Below are 21,557 nucleotides of genomic sequence, written 5' to 3'. Positions count from 1 at the left end.
GTAACATCTTTCTTGAACTAATCAATAAACTCATTATGAAAAGTTAGTAAAATTCACTAAATTACTGTTAATGTACAAAAGCTACAGCGGCTGAAAGTGACAGGAATGAAATTGACACCCCCTGTTTATCGATTGTACAGCGACCTTAGTCAAATCCCGGACTGCACGAAATACATATGTAATCAATCGATAAACAGGGGGTGTCAATTTCATTCCTGTCACTTTCAGCCGCTGTAGATTTCGACCAATCGATAAATAGGGTGTGTAGATTTCAGTCTGGCTGTTTCTATAGAGCTATGAATTAACTATACGTTTCCGTAAGAAATAGAGGAAATTATGCTTGGTAGATGTAAATATTATTATATATACAGAAGAGCGTGGTTCCTTATGAGATATCGCGCTATACATGTTCATAATCAAGTACCGTAAATCTCGACTGGGATAACAATTCGAAAATTTTAATTGATTTTCCACGAATTAACGAAAGCATATAGGGATAAGCAAAAGATGGACAAGTTAAATGTTAGATTTCAAAAACGCTTACTACAATACATACGGATATCTACCTGTGTTAAAGGTTAAACTTCGGAAAGATGTGTTTTCACGGGAACTTGACAATGTGATCTTTAAATATACACTCCAAGAGTGGACCATAGTATTTGATCTTGGCAAAAGTCAAAATAATAAATTCTCGGTAAAATAACGCAAATTTGTAATGAATGGTGTGTAAATGCATTAAGAAAGGTTTTGTTGTTTCTTTTAACACCGTTGCTTCTGCTGTTGCAAAACGTTGCACTTATGCTGTAGTGGTCATAAATGTAATATAGTAAACCTATCTCTGTTACACCTGTTTGCGGTATTTTGCTCCAGCTGCTCCCATGTGCCCATTCAATCCTGGCCTCGGGTTCATGACGGTTAATGGCAAATCATACTTAATGACACATCATCGAAATTAAATGAAAGTAAGTAATTATATATATAAAGGGTCGGCAAACCAACGCTGCATGCGTAGGAATGAAGCAATTTTCTCTACATTTGGAAACGCGAGAGTCCAGTATTTGCATTCCAAATGCCTACAATGGCTATCCAAACAAACTACGCTAAATTCAACTGGTTTCCCAGCGGTCTTCCGGTGTATCTTAACTTGGTTCCTGCTATTTTGCAGTTGGTCGTGGTTCAGAGCAATATTTTCGTCGTTGCGGTTTTTCTAGGGAAAAAAATGTACTTTGGCATCAATGTGATTCTTATTGGGATGGCAATAGCAGATGCGGCAAGTGTGACTTTGCTGATGGTATCGTATTGGTTCGCTCTGGTACTATATAATCATTCCTCGGGTTCATTCACCGAGAACCAGGTCCATTTCCTGTGTGTGACGTACAAATACGGAACAAGCGTCTCCATCACGTTCAACATGGTCTCAATATGGCTAATGGTGTGTCTGGGAGTTGTGAAATTTTTACTGGTGCGTTTTCCATTGCAGGCTAAGAACATGCTAACCACTGGTAGGCTGCTATTTGCAACGTTTCTGGTTTACGTGACAGCCATTCTGTTTACGTTTCCTCACTATGTCACCGATAATTACGATATGTCGGCTAAAATCTATTACGGAAAACCAAAAGACCAAGATATTTTCTATTGTGCTATTAGAAGAAAAAAAGAAGACGATTTCGTCATGTATTTGGAAAACGACGATCGGTTAGTGCGATCCATTTGCGTTCATCTCATCCCCATTGTTGTACTTCTGTGTACCAATTCATTTTTCTGCTACAAACTTGTAAGAAAGAACGGCATCGTCGACCCTTCTCCGAAATTCTTACGATCTGTGAAAATCGTCTGTGCTCTTACTGTCATTTATTTATTGACAGAAATACCATTCACAATTTTCTTCTGTCTTCAATACTACGTGGGGGTCACAGAGAATCCAATCAGCTTCCACGTAACAAACGTCTTTTATATAACGTTTACGCTATACGTGCTGCGATTCCTGAATTATCTCAGCAATTTCTGGGTTTACCTTGTTCTGAATAAGAAATTCCGTCAAGCTTGTTGTTCTATGTTTTGTCGAAGAAGAATTTAACATCTTTGATAAAAAATTATAATAAAATTTTTAATGGGACTTCTATTGATTTTGATTATATTTAAAATTTCATATCAAGTTCATTTGAAAGTTCGTCAAAAATATAACTATGATCGAATGTATGACCATCTCACATAGATTTTATCTGGAAAAAATATGTTAAAAACACATGAAAGTTTGTTTTTTTGTTGGTTTTTTTTATCTGCATGAAATATTTACATGTAAGTTTAGTGTGACTTATAATTTGAATAAAAAACTTTTGTAACTTTAAGTTATCAGGAAAATGCGTAATAAGGTAAAATAAATAATTCACTTTGTTGATGCAATTCTGCTTGGCAAATCTACAGCATGATATCTTTGATTCTGTTTATTTGCTCTCAACTATTCACACGTAAATTATATCATTTTAAAATCGTATGATTGGTTGATTGCTATCACGTGATCGTGCTATAAATGTTACTATACTAAAAATATATATAATTTATAAGCCTCACAATATACTAAAAATAAATTTTCATTACAAAATTCTGGTTTTGGCGTGTACGACTTTGTCACATCACAATAGCGAAATTAACACACATATACTAGTACATTATGAACTACAGGCACGTAGCATCGGGGGGGGGGGGGGGGGGGGGGCTGGATGAGCCTGCCCCCCCCCCCCCACTTTCAAAAACGATGCTACGTGCCTGAACTAAATATTTTACTGCTATTTCTTTTTTCAAGAGAATTAGTTTTTGATTTATTATGATAAAACAATTATAGCATTTTGATATCAACCTTTTGATATCAACCTTGGACTTCGTACTCGATCGATATACTCTCATTAGGTCTATAAAACCATGTTTATTTGTAATTTGCCTGAACATTACTACCTTTATAATAATAGCAATGTCACAACCATACCAGTCTTGACGTCAGGGGTGAATTTTGACATGAGGCGAAATAAAGTGATACCCTTTTATGTCGTTTGTTTTGTTAACAAATTTGTACATATTTTTTTTCATTGAAATTTGGCTTAATTGACTGGGAAAACTACTGCATTGTCTATTATTATACATATACTTAGCATAACCATCGTTTATAAACGTGCACAAAATTTGATATAAAATCGGACCAAGCAGCTTTAAAATTATGCATCACTAATCGATGATTCATCATAAATCATCAAACTTATTATGGGGAGTCTTTTTAAAAATTCACTCGACTAAAAAAAAAAATAAATAACTGCATATATAAGGAGGTGATCATGTAATTAAAAAAATACAATGTTTTCAATGATATTCTTTAGATTTAAAGAAAAACAAAACAAAGCAATCATCCGTAGGCGTAAAAACTGGTCCAGTGTACATGTAACATGTACATGTATGCTGACCCTGGAGGAAGCTGGCAATGTTGACGTTGAGACGATTTTTGCATCATAATACGATATTTTTAAAAATCAAGGTTGCACGACATAATCCTTCTTTTAACAAGTTCATATTATTTCGTTCATGTAAACAGAAAAAGGACTATATACTAATTATATAGTACCGTGCATCACAAGGGTTTATTAAATGCCCCCCTATAATTAATGAACATCATTTTAATTTGTTTTCAAATAGGCCTATACATGTGAAGTTTTTTTTACATGATTTTTATTTTGATCCAAGTGTTTATATATGTTTTAAAGTAGGCCTATATGGCATCATGATTAAGACCTTTTTTCGTCATTTTCTCATTTTTAGCTTAAACAGCTTGTTTTTAGACAGTTTTTCCTTTCAAAAAACATTGAGCATGCTCAATTTATTTTCATCAGAAATGTGCATATCTCCAAGACCAATAAATGACAAATATGAATCTTCGACAAAAATATGTACCTTGTTTAATTACGTGTCGCTCTATGTTTTCTATTCAAAAAGATAAGTATATATCTTGACTGATTTTGAATAAATCATAAAAATAGCGTCAATTCTGACGTCCTATACTGCCACCAGGTCGTCCATCCGAATTTTTTTCCGACCTGGAGCTACAGACCGCTATAATAGTGGGTGCAAATAAATAAAATAAATAGGTGAAAAATATAACTTACATGTATATTAACTCTATACAACAACATGACAATTCAATGTTTCTACCTGACACAACATTTTAAAGGTGGTGAATTATTTCGTGCAGTATAATATATACACAAGATTTATTTTTTCAGTTTGATTAATAACCACCCCACCCCCCCGCCCCCCCCTTTACGAAATGATATTTTGGGGGGGGGGGGTTATTACAAGAGTTGTCGTTCTTAACCGGATGTTGACAATTTCACGTTCAATGTTTACAGCGTATTCTGAGTGTGTATTCAATTTTTAATGGGTAACAAATTTAGTAGCAAATTTTCGAAGCATTTTTGTAGTGCATCTGATAAAAGGGGTACTAAAAGGAAACTTGAAAATGATACGGACAGTGCACAGAGTTCTGATAAGGAGGAGGCGAGTTCTCAAGCAGGCGAAAGCCCTGGAACTGGAAGTAAATTTGAAGTTGGCTTAGCCCCGCTGTCAGATATACACACACCAAAAAGGTTAGATTGTGAATATAAAGACACGCGTTTTGTGTTTAAAAAATCGAATGATATTGTTATAGAAGGCGCATACGACACACGGGGGACATTTGGCTGTAAAATCACTTTTGCAGCTTGTGCTACCAGAGACATATGTCATAAATAACATTTAATAATAACTGAGACATAAATAATTTATACATGTAACAATGTTATTTATGCCTATGCTGCTACATAGTACATGTGACCAACGTTTACAAGTTTATGTATTATTAAACCTATAAGCTAGTTTGTTATGTGTATTTATTTTGCAGAAAACGTCTGAAATCAACATCCAAATACATTTATCAAACATTATTTCTTGATGGTGAAAATAGTGATATCAAAATATATGCACTTGGACAAGAATGGAATCTGCACAAAATTTACTTGTCTCAGGTAAGGTATAAAATCCTGCATGTACAAAATTATTTAAGGAATAAGATTATTTGCGTATTATGGGGTGATCAAATACAATCGTAGGTAATCAAATCCAATGATGCCCGAAAGGCTGTACCCTAGCTGAGCTTACTTAATCATCTCATAATATTCAAAGAATGATTCCTTTTTACTTATATTTATAATATACAGATATTTTCATCAATTGTACGATTAAACATATTATAAAAATAACCACTGATGAAATGTATCATACCATACATTACAAAATTGATACACTGTATGTAGAGTTAATTACAGCTTGAAAAGTTAAGAATTGTGCATAAGGCTGTGATAAAGGACAATATAGTTTTATATGTACTTAACTAATCTTGAGAGAACATTAGGGAAAGCTACTGTACAGTCCATAATAGTATATTAGTTATTGAGTTAAACTCCATAAATGATAATTCTAGATTTTGGTTTTTATAATTTAGGTACTCTATAGCTTTGGTGTTTCTAAAATGATACATGTACAGTATGTACATTTTTCATTGATTTTTCAGTCTCCCTACTTTGCCTGTATGTTTAATGGTTCCTGGCGAGAGTCTCTGCTTTCCGAGATTGACTTACAGATTCCAGACCCAGCTATTGACAACTTAGGTAACACATCAGAACAAGACATAAAGGTCATGTGGTTCATATGGCGGTACATCCATGTATGGTATTTTTGAGGATATATTGCACAACATGTTACGAGAACTGAAGTTACCGGTACTGTAGTTCTGAACAACATATACCTTATATTTATAATAAATGTTGTTTCAAGTCTGGGTTTTTTTTCAATCTATGGGAACAAATTGAATTAAAAAAAATAAAAGAAAATTGTATTTGAATAAAGTTTTGATTTTGAACATCAAACCACACATTGGAAAATAGAAATTCTAGCTCTAAGCAGAGATGATTAAGATAAGGCAAAAGGATACAGGCGTAAGGATTTTTATTAGAGATTGTAAGTTAGAAACTTTGAAATTTGGTTAATTTGTAGCATTAATAACAGCCATGGTCCTTACTAAAGATTATCATGCCTTCAGTACATTACATATTATAAAAAGATTTCAATGTATTGCAAATGAAACTTGTATATTTGTAGCTCTTAAAACAGCCTTTGGCTCCCTGTACAGAGATTATGTGTTCATCAAGCCTGTGGAGGTGATAGGGGTCCTGGCTGCAGCATTTCTCCTACAGCTGGTCAGTCTCTTCCTGTTATAATGCTATTTTGTGTTGCTACTCTATATTTTGTGCTTGGAAATTAACATATTTTCTTTATAAATTTGCAAACTGTTGCAATAAAATATATGAGAATGAGTAAATCTACATCCTGGTAAACAATAAACTTGAAATCTTCATGGACTTAATAGTTTCACATCAGCAAACTCAATTTGCCTCAATCTGTGTATGTTTCAGGATGGCCTAAAACAGCAGTGTTTGACCTTGATGAGCAACACAATCAGGTGAGAGTTTGTCTCTATACAGAAACACTCACTTATGTGCTGTAACATTCCATGTGTAAGATTTTCTATTTCATTTGTTCTTTCTGCTGCTACTTTAAAAGAAAAAGCCTGTTTCATTTGGGCAAAAATTCATGCATATTTGTTTTTGTACATTTTCCTCTTTTTTTGGTTAAATTAAGATAATAATCATTCATTACCTGACATTTTAACTGAAAGTTAGAATTGCTTGGTGTCCATTTACAGTGGTGATACTGTGTGCAGTTACTATGAAGCCTGCTGTAGATATGATGTGGAGAACCTAAAGGAAGAGTGCTATAACTGGCTGCTGACCAATATCCTGACCTCATCTGACCTTGACCTCTTTAAACAGCTAAGGTGATTTCAAGTTTATAAGGGGAATACCTTTAAAGAAAATCACTAGTTTCAGTTTGAATGTAAACAATGTGTCAAAATGATATAAATTTGTGGATGTTGGTGCCATATAAAAAACAACCAAGGATGCCAATTTCCTATGATAAACATTGAATTTCAAGAAAGAGTTACTGGTCACATCAAAATGTTCTCTTCCTTGTATGTAGTGTTGATATGATGATGAACCTGATTGGAGATCCTAAACTGTTTGTTATGCAAGTTGAAATGGATATATACTCAGTTCTCAAACGGGTAAGTCCATAAGTACAAAGTATCATGTTATTTTATTACTGTATACAGAGAAATTTTTGCCCCTGTTTTATTTTTGCCCCTTTCACCCTGTTTGTCATTGGGCAAATTTAAGATTGGCCAAATTCTACATCTCAAATTATCTTTATTTACAAACTTTGTTTGGATGAATTCAAGACATTTCAAAATAGAAGGGCGAAAATAAAGGATCGAAAATAATCCTGTATACAGTACTTCATCATTGTTCAAAAGAGAAAGAAGTTTTTCATTCACATTATATCATAAATTGATACCAAAATAGATATATGGATTAAAAACACGATAACTAAACATCATTTCTTTATTGCAGTGGATTTTTCTGAAAGAGAATACAACTTGGTGTGGTGATTACAAATCAATGTTGTCAAGTATTGATGATTACTTTAAAAGTAAGTGTGCTGGAAAAACAATAAACATGGTTGACAACTGGAAACACATGTTATATATATAAATTAACACAAATATTTGTATTACATTGAATTAGATAGTCTAGCAGAGCTCTGTTTCATTTGTAGGAACAGAAGAACCCGACTGTTTTCTAGAGACAACAACGGGACAGACATACTTGCCGGCCTTTAGCCACATAAGATGGCAGCACATCGTCATAGACCTGGACTCTCTACTCATTCTTGAACAGGATAGGATTGTCAATCTGGGTCAGTAGGGAGCATGGATTCCACAGAACAAGAAATTTGACAAAGAAAAGCTTTTAAAAGATTCAGATCAATATTAAAATTCTGATTAAAATATTTCCATATTATATCCCTGATGTTCCTTTTAGATTGGATCAAACCGCTTTTCCATGGAATGTGGAGGAAAATGTTGAAATTGGAACAGTCCAAAGACAAGGGGTAACAGATATTCATTTCCTTTCAGAGCATTGGTTATCATTAAAATTTAAAATAACTTAATGCTTAAACAATGTTTGTAGTTTACACTTTTTATTATTGTTACATTCAACAGCCCAGAGGAAATTCCAGATGAAAATTATTTCAATAAAACCTCCCTACGATGTGGAAGACTACTCAAGTGTGAGGGAGAGGTACATGTGGTTCATTTATTATTAGTGAAATAAGTTTAAAATACTGTCTATTGAATTTTGTTATGTGTTCATATATTGCAATTAAATGTACTCAGGATATCTACAATATTTTTTGAAAGCAATATTGGCTCAAAGTTACAATATACTTAGATACATTACTTTATTGCAGTTCTAGAGACTTATTTACTTGAAAAAATTATTCATTTAGAGATTTTAATAATTGAATAAGTGTAAAAATGTTTAAAAATACCATGTTTTGAGAAAGTTGACCTAACTCCCGTCTTCACTTGTTATTTTTAGTACTGCTGGCGGTGGGTGGGTTATAACTATGGAGTAGATATCCTGCTAACGTATGTCAACAACCTCATCTTCATCAAACGCAACACGGTCAGTCAACCGAATCCTCACTCAGCCAGCCTGGACAAACTCAAAAACCTCGCCTACAGGTAAAGATATATTAAATCATCAGCAAGGGAAGTGTCCATATCAATTCAAAAAGTCAGACCCGTCCTCAAGCCCCTGTGATTGCGTCATGGCTGTTACTAATTAAGAGTATGAGAGATGAAGTGTTTAATTTTTTTCAGGCTGACAATTGCTTCGGTTGACAAGGATGGTAAAGTAACAGAGAGAAAGAGCAGTGAAATCCAGAAGATCTCTCTGCAGAAAGATGAGGTAACACCTATACAGCATATCTCTGTTTCAATGTTGCATCATCTCTGAATATATAATCATAGAACTGAGGCTGTGGAATGAGATACATTATCCAAGTAAACAACTGAACAATTGATGATTGTCTGGAAATTCTAAACTCAGTTTAATTTCATTACCTCCAGTCACCTATCAAATCAAAATTAATTAAACCATAAAACAGAATAAAAATACCAATAATGAATCAACATTGAAGGTCACTGATATTATTGTTTCTTGTCGACCAACTTTAGTCAAGCATCATGGTTTTTTTTTAGCTCAATCATGCATCTCTGACAAAAATTTCCAGCTACAGGCCACAAAGAGCTCAGAATTAAACACAACTATAATAATTATCTATGAAGAATAAGAATGTCTCTAAATTTTTGAAATTAGTACATATATGTGGGCAGCTAGCCTAGTTTGAATGATTAAAAATATTTCTTCTTTTTTTTTTAAATTTAGTAATGCTTTGCATTGACTGGTTTGAACATGTATTTTCAAAACAATAATTACAAGGACCCAGTGGTCATAGCCATTTTTAGGCTGTATTTACCTCCTTTAAGGCTGATGAAGAGCTTTGTATAAATACAGTGTATATAGTTAATTACTGAAATTTTTGAGCTGAAGTTTTTGGATTTTTTCTTTACTAAAAAAACTATAGTCCCCTCCGGTGAAAACCAGTAGGGGACTAATAATAGTTTATGGCCAAACATATTATACATGTATGTCAAAGTGTAAGGCAGATCCGATGGTTTATTTGTTTACTATGGAACGCCATAGCTGCCTTATGTGGCTATTTTATATGTAGATAAGGCAGCTATGGCGTTCCATAGTTTACCATCATACATCCTTAAGGTATTGGGTATGGACCAGAAAGAGATTTTACCTTTCAGGATTTCTTTTCTACCATTTGATGGAAATAATTGAACTAGGGGAGAGGGGGAGGAATCCAATTAGATATAAAATGTTAACCAAATTATAAATTCTTTAAACGGTCATTCCTCCATATTAATAATGCTGTGTCTAGTATTAACCAACTTGTCGAAAGATGTCTTTATTCTGTTTCATTCTTTCTCATATAATAACAATTACAAAGACAGAGAACAATTGAAAATAGAACTTAAAAAACCCATTAAAACACTTGGAAATATACTTTTTATTACATAACTAAAAATGTTGCACTTTGCAGAATTTATTTACAAAACGAAAGTTTAGAATTTGTTTATATGAATAATCTTTGTTTTACTAGTATTTATAAAACTTTGAATAGGAGCTCATTTTATGGGTATTTAATTTTAGTCACTGTAATACTCATGTATTTACTATAGTACAGACCCCGACCTTTTTGCTCAAAAAGAAATTTCTTTCCGGAGGTAATCTGAGGTCAATGAAATCGTGTGAAAATGTTATTATTCATTTGTCATCGACGAGAATTAAATAGAATCGACGTGTGATTCCTTTCAAATTTCCCAAAAGACATTAACGTTGGCTTGATAAGGCTTCTGAATAAATAATGAAACTGATTTATTGGAACAAGCCATTAAACTCGGGGATTTTGTAATTTCAGGAAACGCTGGTCATGACTGTGAACAAGGCATTTACTTTCCCGCTATACCTCAGCATGAACATCTTATTGACCGGTCAGCCCACCTCACAGCCGGACCACATCGATATATGCTCCGTGGCTCAGTCCAGGATATTACGTCATACTGCGTCACAGACACGCCCAGTGATCACGTGCAATGCCGAGTCCCAGACAGAGTGCCCCGCTGAAAAAGCCGCCAAATCTTTGGTGCAGGACGTGTCTCTATCCAGCGCTACGGTCAAACGCTGCACCACTGGAACAGTCGTCCGGGATGCTGCCGCCGGCGACTCCAAGAAAAAGCTCACCGTTGTTCAGACTTCCGGTAGCAATTCAGCCTCTGTTGAACTTTTGTCGCCTAATACTTCTACCCAAACTTGCAAAAATAGCATTGATAAAGACCAGAGTGAAGTGCTAAACGGTTCCTCATCAACCCCTCCGTCTGTCACTTCTTCCAAACGTGTTCTTAAGTACCCGGATGATGAGGAAATCCTCTAGTTATTACCTATAGATCTATTTTTACAAAAGCCAGGTTTACACGTTCATGACTATATGGTGTTATAAAGATTTGTGCATTTTTTTTTTACACAGACAGTGTTTAAAGGGGGGAAACCATTTGCCATTACGTGTACTTTTACTATGCAGAAAAAAACGCATTTTTTTGTAATAAGTACATCGTTATGACCGTATAAACATTATTCAAATTTGAAAATGAAATGAAATAAATATATGAATTCCTTAAAGTATGTGCGTCTGTGGTGTTTGCGTATGTGTATTCATAAACGGGTCAGCTCTGATTAATTGAAATTAATTATTTAAAACAGTAATTAAAGAAAGTATTTCTGAATTTCTCTTCGTACGTGGGGCGTTCAGTAAATAATGTTTTAATCAGATTCCACGAAATACAGGGTTCGGTTCAATTGACTTAAGAATTTTCCTTCACGCATGATTCGGTTCATATTCTATTTATTGCCATGTATCTGACCACTTTTCATTATCGAATACTTCTTTAAGAAGCTGATTTATTACCCTACTCGAGACACCGTATGAAAATATGACTGATAAGTCATCACCCAATATGACTGAATATAGAGGCCATATGCATAAAAGCATGTGTCATATTAGGTAAAGACTCAAAAGAAATTTTCAAATAATTGTGTGATGTGTATGGAAACAAGTGAATGATATTAAGGTGGAATAACACATCATTACAAAATGACTGACCGCTGATCGAAACGGCATTTCGTTTTATTAGAAGGATTTTATGGACTGAAACATGTAACTTTCTCCCTAGCCGAGTGGATAAAGTGTCGGACATCCCAAGTTCGAATCCCGCAGGGGCTTTTTTTGTTACTTACTGGAATAATTATTTTAAATTTTTCGCTTATTTGACATCTGAACAGTTTATTTATCATTGTATCTTTCATTATCAAAAAAAATTCCTGTTAATTTGAGTGACTTTTTCCAGGTGTGTTATTCCACCTTAAGACAAGTTTACAGGTAAGTTAGCAAATTCAAAAATGGCCAAACAGACCTTAAGGATAAGCACAATCCTGGAGCACCTCGTTCGGCTTCAACGGATGCAATACTTGCAAAAATAACCGATATCATTACTAATGATGGTCGATTAACCATTAAGCAAATGGCATATTTAGTAGGCATTTCATCGGGGACAGTATTTACAGTTTTTAAGAAACACATTGGCCTTCGAAAAGTTAGTGCAAGATGGATACCTCATCTATTAACAGAAAACAATCAAAGTACTGATAGTGCTGAAAAGCGCTAACCTCGCTTGGTTCTAAAGAAAATCTTCTTTGTGCAAGCATAGTTCGAAAGAATAGATTTGATTAGATTTACAATAGCTCTTGCAACTATGTGCGTTAACCCCTGAAACTGCTTCCCTAACCAGTTTATATGATGTATTTGATGCACCGGAAGTAGAAGTCTAACGTTAATAAAGCTCTGAGCTATGCTTAGCGCTTTAAAAACAATTGCGGGTTGGAATGCGTGTCAAACTTCTTAAAATCTACAAAATTTTAATGGACGACGTTTATCGGAAATTTTTACAGGTGATAAAACAGACACATTATTTTGAACCTCCGAGGAAAATTGAAAGCAAGATGTGGTTGACTCAAAAGGCAAAACGCCCTGTTATAGTGAAAGGATGCTGAAGTACAAAGAAAGTATCATACGCAATTTTCTTTAATAGTGAACGTCCTGTAGTTTAAGTTGCTATTCCAAAAGGTCGATCAATTACCGGACATGTATACAAAAATTATGTGCTGAAGAAAGTTAAGAAACATAACGAAAGGCAGAAACCAAAGTGGAATTCGCAACATTCGACTTCTTCATGGCAATGCCCAACACATAAATCATAAATTGTGAGATCATTTTAGAGAAAAGAAAAGGTTCGGGATTTGTCCCATCCTTCACCCGACTTGTCTCCCTGTGACTTTTTTTCTTTTTCCCAAATTAATTATAAAAAGCACTTGTCAGGAAGAAGATATCCTTCAAGGAATGCTTTGAGATCTGCCATTTATCATTACATGAATACCATTCCCCCAAAAAACATTATGTGAATGCATTCAAAGCTTTGATAAATCGGTTAAAATTACATGTATGTATGTCTGTTTAAGGAGAGTATTTTGAAGGTAACCATTAAAAAAGAACAAAAAATATTTATCTTATTACATTTTCATTTTAAATACTGAAATCTGATTGGTTTAGACACAGTTAACAATCTGTTCTATTACACTCAGCGTTAGCAACACACTGGGCACCGGGTTACACTATATAAGTAGTGCCTGTTTTGGGAGGGTAACTGTTGAAATTGACACCCCGAGAAAATCACTGTCGACCGATGCGAAGCGGAAGTGGACAGTGGTTTTCGACGGGTGTCAATTTCAACTGTTACCCTTCCAAACAGGCACTATTTACTCTATCATACTGAATGTCTTAATTTTAGAGAAATTTTCCTACTTTTGTATATAAATGGCGTTGAATTCTACGGCGAACCGTACGCGCATAATTTACGCGCATGCAACAATTCGTTGTGTTACCCGTTGCTTAGAGTGTTGCTAACGCTGAGGGTAATAGAACGGATTATTAAATGCGTTTAAACCAATTAGATTTCAGTATTTAACGTGAAAATAAAATGATAGCTATTGATTGAAAGTGATGAAATTGAATACCTTTCAAAAAGTCAGTATACAATATGTTGATTTCTTTAATTACATAAAGCGTTCATAAAGACTAAAGCTATTTACATGTCAATAAAACTACATGTATCAACTCAGATGACAGTTTAATGTTACATGTACGTATAATTATGTATATACAATGCATTTTTTAACCAGTACGCATATTAGGCATCGTAATTGAAAATATAAATTCATTTTGGGGAGACCAAAGATTTTCTTCTTTTTAAAACATTCTCTTAAGCTTGTGACGCCGAATTAAGGAAATTAGCAGATGCCGGACAGATGATCAGGTATTTCGAGATTCTACAGGAAATCCCTCTTACCATCAAGGCTATCATCGAAACCCCTCAAGACTGGCGAAGATGAATTACAAATTAGCACTGTCAGGAGTGATCATTAGCAAGCTTCTCTATTACTTACGGCTGAAGCAATCTTGATGTTTGTTTTTTGGATTTGTTCGATTTTTATTCGAGTGAAAATGTGCTAATGTTAGCTAAGTATTTTTTTTCCATTGCAACTAATTTATCTCTATTGATGGCTTTCGAAAAATTACTTTTTGTGTAAACAAGACCTTTATTTTACAATGGCGTGAGAGAAATTTAAAAGAACAAAGAACTCATATACATGTGGTAATAGCGAGCGCAGCCGGCAAGGCGTGTGTGAATAGAAAATTCGGACTAGTTGCACATTCATTCAACGGATTTTTTTGGCGTCAGTAAATCGGACCAGTAATGCCTTGTTTTAATCGTCCCAGTAATTCCCTATAAATATGGTTTCCCATTTCACACTCTCACGAGAACAAGATAAAAGACTATGTACATAATGCATTGTAAATAAAATAATTCCATTACGTAAGACTAACAGAGTTGTCGTTCCTTCGAGTGACGTCACAATGGATTTCTTGCACATTGATCCCACAGAATTTTTCGGAGTCAGTAAATTTCGACCCACAATGCAATTTATCAATGTCGGACGATCTCACTAGACTTGATTCCTTCTCGCGAGAATCAAAGTTAAACTTTTGAGAAACAGATAAATTGTGTAATTTCAAGAATATCATGCTTTTTAAGTAAACAAAACAGTATATTTCACTTAGGTTTTTTTTTCAGGGTTTTTTTCAAAGAGACAGACGACACTTGACCGACGTGAACTTTGACGTCACAATAAGGGGAAATTACTCTAAGTAGTTATTGTAAATCTAAATACCAAAATCTTCTCAAAATCTTGCAAAGCTAACGAATGGGGACATTTTTTTTTAAATAGGAAATAAAACAGTTGTAACTTGCTCTCATTTGGATGAATGCTCACATTTATTTTATTCACTATATATTTACAGTAATTTCCAGGAACGTTTTTTTAAAAGGGGGCGCGGCAGCATCATTCAAAAAATATTTACAAGCAAAATGAAAAAGAAATTCTCAAAATCAGGGAAATTCTAATCCGGGTAAGGAATGGTGAGTGCGTAGTATGCATTTAGCTCTTTAACTGCTTATTACATCCTCCCCGGGGGGGGGGTCCAAAACCGTTTTTCTTATATGATCAGCAATTTTTTTTATACGTAAATTACATTTTTTTTAAACGGGGGGGGGGGACTCTATGATAAGTCAATTTTTTATATGTACTAAGTTTAAGAAAATGTCTGCTACAAGAAAAGAGGAAATAAACTGCAATAAATATTATGTTAAAATCTTTATTATTCAACAACATTGTATCTGAGATAAATTATATTTAAATAAATAAACAATCTTATAAATTCTGAATAATGAAAATTTACTAGAAAAAAAGGCATGTTTATATTTTATTTTGCATTCAAATTCTGTTACGTTGATACTTTTATTTTTATTGATTTATCATAATTCATTATTTGATCACATGCTGCGCTCGCCCCAACGGTCGCACCGTAAAACATATTATATAATCAACCTTTTAATAAGTAAACCATTTACATATAGTTCCACAAGTAAATCTGCTTGGAAACCCACTACTTCTGATTTTTAATTTGCTATATTGTTGAAAAGTGCCTTAAACAAAACGAAATTTTATTCATTTTTTTTTTCGGCCTAGCGACAACGGAGGCCTCCAACATATGTAAATATAATATATTCATATGTAAATATAAACTAGTACTGTGGTCAAGTCTTGAAGGGATATTGATATTTAAGGTTAATTTCACAGCATTGCATTCACACTATCACGTGCCAATTTTTTCTCGCATTAGTGATGGACTGAACAGTGACCATAGCGGTGACCATCAAACGGAGTTATGGCCAATATTAAATAACTTAAAATAATCTCTTTCCTCTTAATTAAAAGTTTAAAGTTGCATAACAAAACGAAAACAGCTCTTGTGTCTCGAGTTTATTTCATCATATTCCTAATTTGATAACATTTCAGCTAACTTGTATGTAAAACATTTGATTCAAATATTAATTCTTCTTTAAAATGGTATTTTTGTTAAAAAAAATTATTTTCAACTCGGCAAAGCATTTGGAATATCCAGACAGGGAAAAAATGTTGCAAGAACGAACTGGTTAATGTTGGTGTTGTTTGGTTTTTTTAATAGAAACTAATACAAGCAATCATGATTTCTAAAATATCCCCCAGTTTATGCTCAACCTAATGGTAAATAAAAATGTCCCTAATCCTAACAAGAAAATAGATAAATTACAGTCACGGGATATAAACTAAATAAATTATTATGCTGTCCATAATGCAATTGTTCTTCAATTGTGAAATTATCGACCCATTGGTCAGGGATTGATGGTTTTATTTGAATAGGGGGAGGGGTGTGAGTAATATGGCTGTATTATATTATGACCATGTATTTTTGTAGGCTACTTGAGTCACTAGGGTAACCTATACATATGTTGTTTGTCGTGCGTAACAGTTTTACATTTATAACATCATTTTAAAAACCACATGGTAAATTGTCATTTGGGTCATTTTAAATCAAATATGTGTTCTGTTTTAGAAAATCTACTTTAATTTCCTATGCATTGTATGCTTGTAGAAAAGAACTGTATGTATGTTGTGTGCGTTAAAAATGAAACTGAATATTATAAAAGGTTGACCATTAATTTAAGGCCTATATGTCGCTTTTTAACAAAAGTTTATATTGTTTAACCCCTGAGCTAGCGTATAGATAATTCGACATTCCTCCAACGACTCTTGGCCCGCCCGTGTTTGAATACTAGTAAATGTTTTTCAAACATTGAATAATAAAAGGCGAGGGTAGTAGTCAGATGAGTTTCAGATTAGGGATATGACTTTAAAGTGAAGCTTAAAATGCAAACATGAGACTCTGACAGGTCAATCCAAGGGCTATGGTACTTAGTTGACAGTCAAGGCCTATATGCCTCTCGTTTTAAGATCATATGAGAATTTGAATTCCCATAGTGATTCATTAAGCTGTTAGGAAAAATCATAAATATACGAATATTATTTTCCTACGGACATTATAGTATTATTTTTCCATTAGAAAACAATTCTATAATAGTAAGTATAACATCTGACAAGTGAGATACATCTAAAAACAAAGGGATTATAAACTCTAAAAGCAATAGTCTACGAAAGTTCACCGCGTTCAAATCCATTGTCGGACACACGCGGTTGATTTAATACGCCCGATTCCTCTCTTCAATACCGGATGATAGAGAGTAAAACGAAGCGTAAACAATTGTGTGTTTCCGACGATGCGCGAAACATAACCAAACTAGATGCTGTCATTAGACAGTAATACCCGCACCATGTGTTTGCCCCTAAATAACACTGTTTTATACCAGTTTAATTAAAAATGAAGGCTACATGCAAACTCCGGTAATACATTTAAAAATTATAATTTTCATAACTGAAGGATGAGATCCCTGTCCATATGATAATACACATCGTGAAATGAGCAGCAATTTATGTGCAATTTGGGGTAGAACTGTTTGCAGTGAATTTTCAGTTAATCAATAATCTTAACATTTTATGTCATAGGAAGTATAATGGTCTATATAATTATTACAAACAAAATTAAAAATTAAATTATGCCCCCTCCCCGTGGCGGTTGCCGGTTTTAGATTTGCTTCTGTGTGCCTACATGAACATCATCGTGTGCACAGATTTAGAGAAGGGGTGGGAGTGAGGGGTCCAGACCCCCCCTCCCCATGAAAATTCGTAAATTACCAAAAATACACCTTGGACCCCAATGCTCTTACAGACATGTAAACGCTCTAACCCATTGCGCTTCAATGTTAATAAGTAACATTATTTGGGGGGTAAATATTTAATCAATAGTCAACATACTTTATTGTTTATCTCAATAGGAAGTATACATGTACATCACAATATGCAGGTGTCCTGCACCACCTTAAAGCTGTTATTTACCTAATAAAATAGTGCAAGTGGATTTGAAGAATAGGTCATAAAAATACATGCATGTTACAAATGACTGATCTTTGTCTGAAGTTACGTACACAACACAGGTTTGCATGTCTCATTAGCGGGTACTAGTTTTACCCAGCTCTTCGATTAGATGGGTTCACGTGTATACATACATGGGTGTTGCTAAAACGCGGAACGGAAAACGGAACGGAAGGAAAACGGAAAATCTTATCTAATGTTATTTACCTCATAGATTTGTTAAGTATGCTAAAACGATATACTTTATGTACCTTTTTAATTTTTTTTGAAAGATTAGCAATATTAGATTATTCATTCAAGAATATTTATTTCCTCAAAATTAACAGTACATGCATTGACCACTATATTATGTCCCAAAATATCCTCGATTCACTTTTTGCTGTATATTTATATATACCTCGGTTCAAGCGATTCTCTTTTAGAAGCATTAAACATTCTCATTATTCTTTCTTTAAAACGTCCTCTCTAGCTTATCAGCTGGTATAAATACACGGCTAAAAATAAAGAAGTCTACGGGGTTTTGCATTTTAACAGACCCGGATGATGGTGTTGAAAAATTGTGCAAGGTCTTCTGAGTGACTTCCAAATGGAGAAAAGATGTCAACATTTTCCATTATAAATCGTCCAAATGTGCTGCATGAATATTTTGGGATCGACAGACTATAGTCCCAATATATAATCGGAAAATCAAACCAGGCAACGTCTAGAGCTCTCTATTCGGATCATATGTATATAGCTGCTGGAATAAACAACTGCATGCTTTGTAATGCAAACGTAAACAAAATTGCATTGCTAAAAATACTAGTTTCACAAATTACTAGTTTCACAAATTACCGGGTATTTTAATGTTTATACTGTATTTTAATTTTTTAATGTCGTCAGTCCTACAGTTTTTTTCTTCCATCTCAATGATACTGTATCGTCTGTATGATAAAAGATCGTCTAGAACACCGAAAATTCAATTTTGATGTAAGTATATACATGTACATCATATTTGAAAATAATATAAAAATACTCAAAACACGCATAAAACGCTTTCACTAACTGCGTACGTTACGCTAATATGCCAGCAATACCATATAAGAGAAATAAGTAAAAAGTTATAGCTAATTTGCTCGTTTAATTATGTTAATGTTTCACAATTCGTATACATTTGATTTTTCCGTTTCGTACTCAACTAAAGCCGAATGAATACAATGCTATAATTGATAGACATTCATATGAATATTAATAAGATAGCAACATGTTGATAATCATTCATTAGATATAAATAAAAGATACAAAGTAAATCGTTTCTGGCCAGTCTATACCCTTTTTAAGGGATAAACGTGATGATATTTTCCATTCCGTTCCGTTTTCCGTTCCGCGTTTTAGCAACACCCATACATACATGTCTGTGTTTTCCGTATGCAGAAAAGGATTACGGTAGTTAAGATCAGCTAAAGGAATTCATTATTGTGTTTTAATTGGATTATCATTATGATGTTGACCAATTTAGGTAAGCATAATACATGTAGTAGCAGTAGCACAATATAATAAGATGCCAGCATGGGATACCTGCCAGCATACATACACATGTATATATGTTCTACTTTCACTTTCTAAATGTAATCTCCCTTTGACAGCATACTGTATCATCATCTTTTAATATTTAAATAAGCTTATCATCGTTACCTATCCTATCGCATTTGTAAAGTTTCTGTCATTTAAGTTGCAAAAGTTATTTTTTTCATTTGTCAGACTGCATGCACTGTTGAGTTGACCCCATATTGACCCTGTATAAACAATTTCTTATTAAATTTGTGTATTTCATATGTAAGTAAGTGTAGACACTTATATTTTTTATATGAGTAATAATAGGAAGGAAGGAGTATTTCTTTCTTAATGTATTATAATGCATCAAATACAATGTAGGTCATGACCTTATGGGACTGTTCTGACCCCACGAAACAGGAAAATACAAAATATCTTCTAAAGTCATTATGATGCATCAACTGGTGTAAAGTACATTAATGACCCCCAGGTGTTGTCTTTAACCCCCCCCCCCCCCTTTATGAAATAGGAAATGATATGATACACTGTATATTTTGTTAACTTCTGAGATCTGAGATCCTCATCCCGAAACCGTTTAATTTATTTTTGCTCTTTGTGTCATTGCGCGCAAAATTGTATTGTAAGATTATGCCCCCTTGGAGACACCCTGACATTTTAGAACTATAGAAATAATAATGTATTTTATCTTATTCATATGTTATACAGTAGTGCTTGATCCATGTGGGTAATTCCTAGCCTAATGATGTCACTGCTTTGTTTAGGAGACTTTACAATTGCCCCAAATAGGTGAATACACATGGCAGTGATGCATATAACATTTTGTTTATAAATCTTAAAAATTGAATTAAGCAATTTCCAAAATGTTAATGTGAATCACGAGAGAAAAAGCAATCAAGAAATGATTTAAAATTTGCTACTGTACACATGTAAGAATGTATTAAGAAGACTGAATCTTTATAAGCAGGTTAGATTGGGGGGGGGGGATGAATGTGGAGTATAAACATTTATAATTTGAATCATTTATTGTTATTAATTAATTTTAACTTGTCAATGAATACTACTTATTGATCCCAAGGTAGAAATATGACCTCTGATCGTATCTCAATAGATCATTTGTCAATTATGCAAGGTGTAATGTAATTTTTTTAAGAATAACATTTTTTACCAGTTTATAAAAGTTTTTAGACACCCAAATTATATTTTGATTTTGATAGATTATTCGACAAGGAAGGGGGGGGGGGTGAGAGAGAGAAAACAGTTTATATTTGAGTTTGTTTGGGAGTGGGGGTTCCAAGTCATATATTTGACAATTTTTTAATGTAATTTAAAATAAGACTAAGCCATACTACAGTCATGAACATGAATAGTATAGAACAAAACACAAACTAATACATGTACATGTATATATACATAGGAAGTATTACAAAACAGATGATTGATCTATATCTTGGTTCTTAAATTGAATCATATATCATGTACATATTATATTATTGTTTCTTTGTTCAAGGCATTTAAGATGGTATGTAGGTCATGATCCCAAGTGCTCTTCCTGAAATTATCAAATATCATAAAAACGATTGAGATCCCCACCTTAATCCAAAGATATTATTCCTCCTTAGGTCATGCAGGCGCATCAGATCATTATGGCATGTAAGTCATGACCCTAAGGGGTCATCCTGACCCCCTTAGAATCAGAAATTGTCAATTATCTTTAAATTATTGATGTTTGATGATCCTATCTCTATTTAATCTTTATTAATCATTAAGTCTCCTGAATGAAGTTTGGAGACTTATTGTTTTTGTACGGTTCTTAATACATGTATATATTCTTCATCTTCTTTTTCTTCT

The 21,557-nt window shown here is 33.7% G+C and overlaps 2 protein-coding genes across 2 annotated transcripts; both read left to right on the top strand.

Moving 5' to 3' along the window:
* Positions 1–948: 948 nt before the first annotated feature.
* On the top strand, positions 949–2,116 carry LOC128157011 (uncharacterized). Its single transcript, XM_052819360.1, has one exon. The coding sequence runs from the start codon at positions 1,070–1,072 to the stop codon at positions 2,075–2,077; it is 1,008 nt and encodes a 335-aa protein (XP_052675320.1). The 5' UTR covers positions 949–1,069; the 3' UTR covers positions 2,078–2,116.
* A 2,248-nt stretch (positions 2,117–4,364) lies between these two features.
* LOC128157010 (germ cell-less protein-like 1) lies at positions 4,365–11,223 on the top strand. Its single transcript, XM_052819359.1, has 14 exons — positions 4,365–4,628; positions 4,922–5,045; positions 5,591–5,687; positions 6,178–6,275; positions 6,492–6,538; positions 6,782–6,913; positions 7,117–7,201; positions 7,548–7,626; positions 7,753–7,893; positions 8,019–8,088; positions 8,201–8,279; positions 8,580–8,725; positions 8,864–8,951; positions 10,537–11,223. The coding sequence occupies exons 1-14, from the start codon at positions 4,420–4,422 to the stop codon at positions 11,047–11,049; spliced, it is 1,908 nt and encodes a 635-aa protein (XP_052675319.1). The 5' UTR covers positions 4,365–4,419; the 3' UTR covers positions 11,050–11,223.
* The last annotated feature ends 10,334 nt before the right edge of the window (positions 11,224–21,557 follow it).

Source organism: Crassostrea angulata, chromosome 7, assembly GCF_025612915.1.
Source record: "Crassostrea angulata isolate pt1a10 chromosome 7, ASM2561291v2, whole genome shotgun sequence".
NCBI classification, from domain to species: domain Eukaryota; kingdom Metazoa; phylum Mollusca; class Bivalvia; order Ostreida; family Ostreidae; genus Magallana; species Magallana angulata.
The sequence above is the reverse complement of the archived record's forward strand: the minus strand, read 5'-3'. Positions and strand labels throughout refer to the sequence as shown.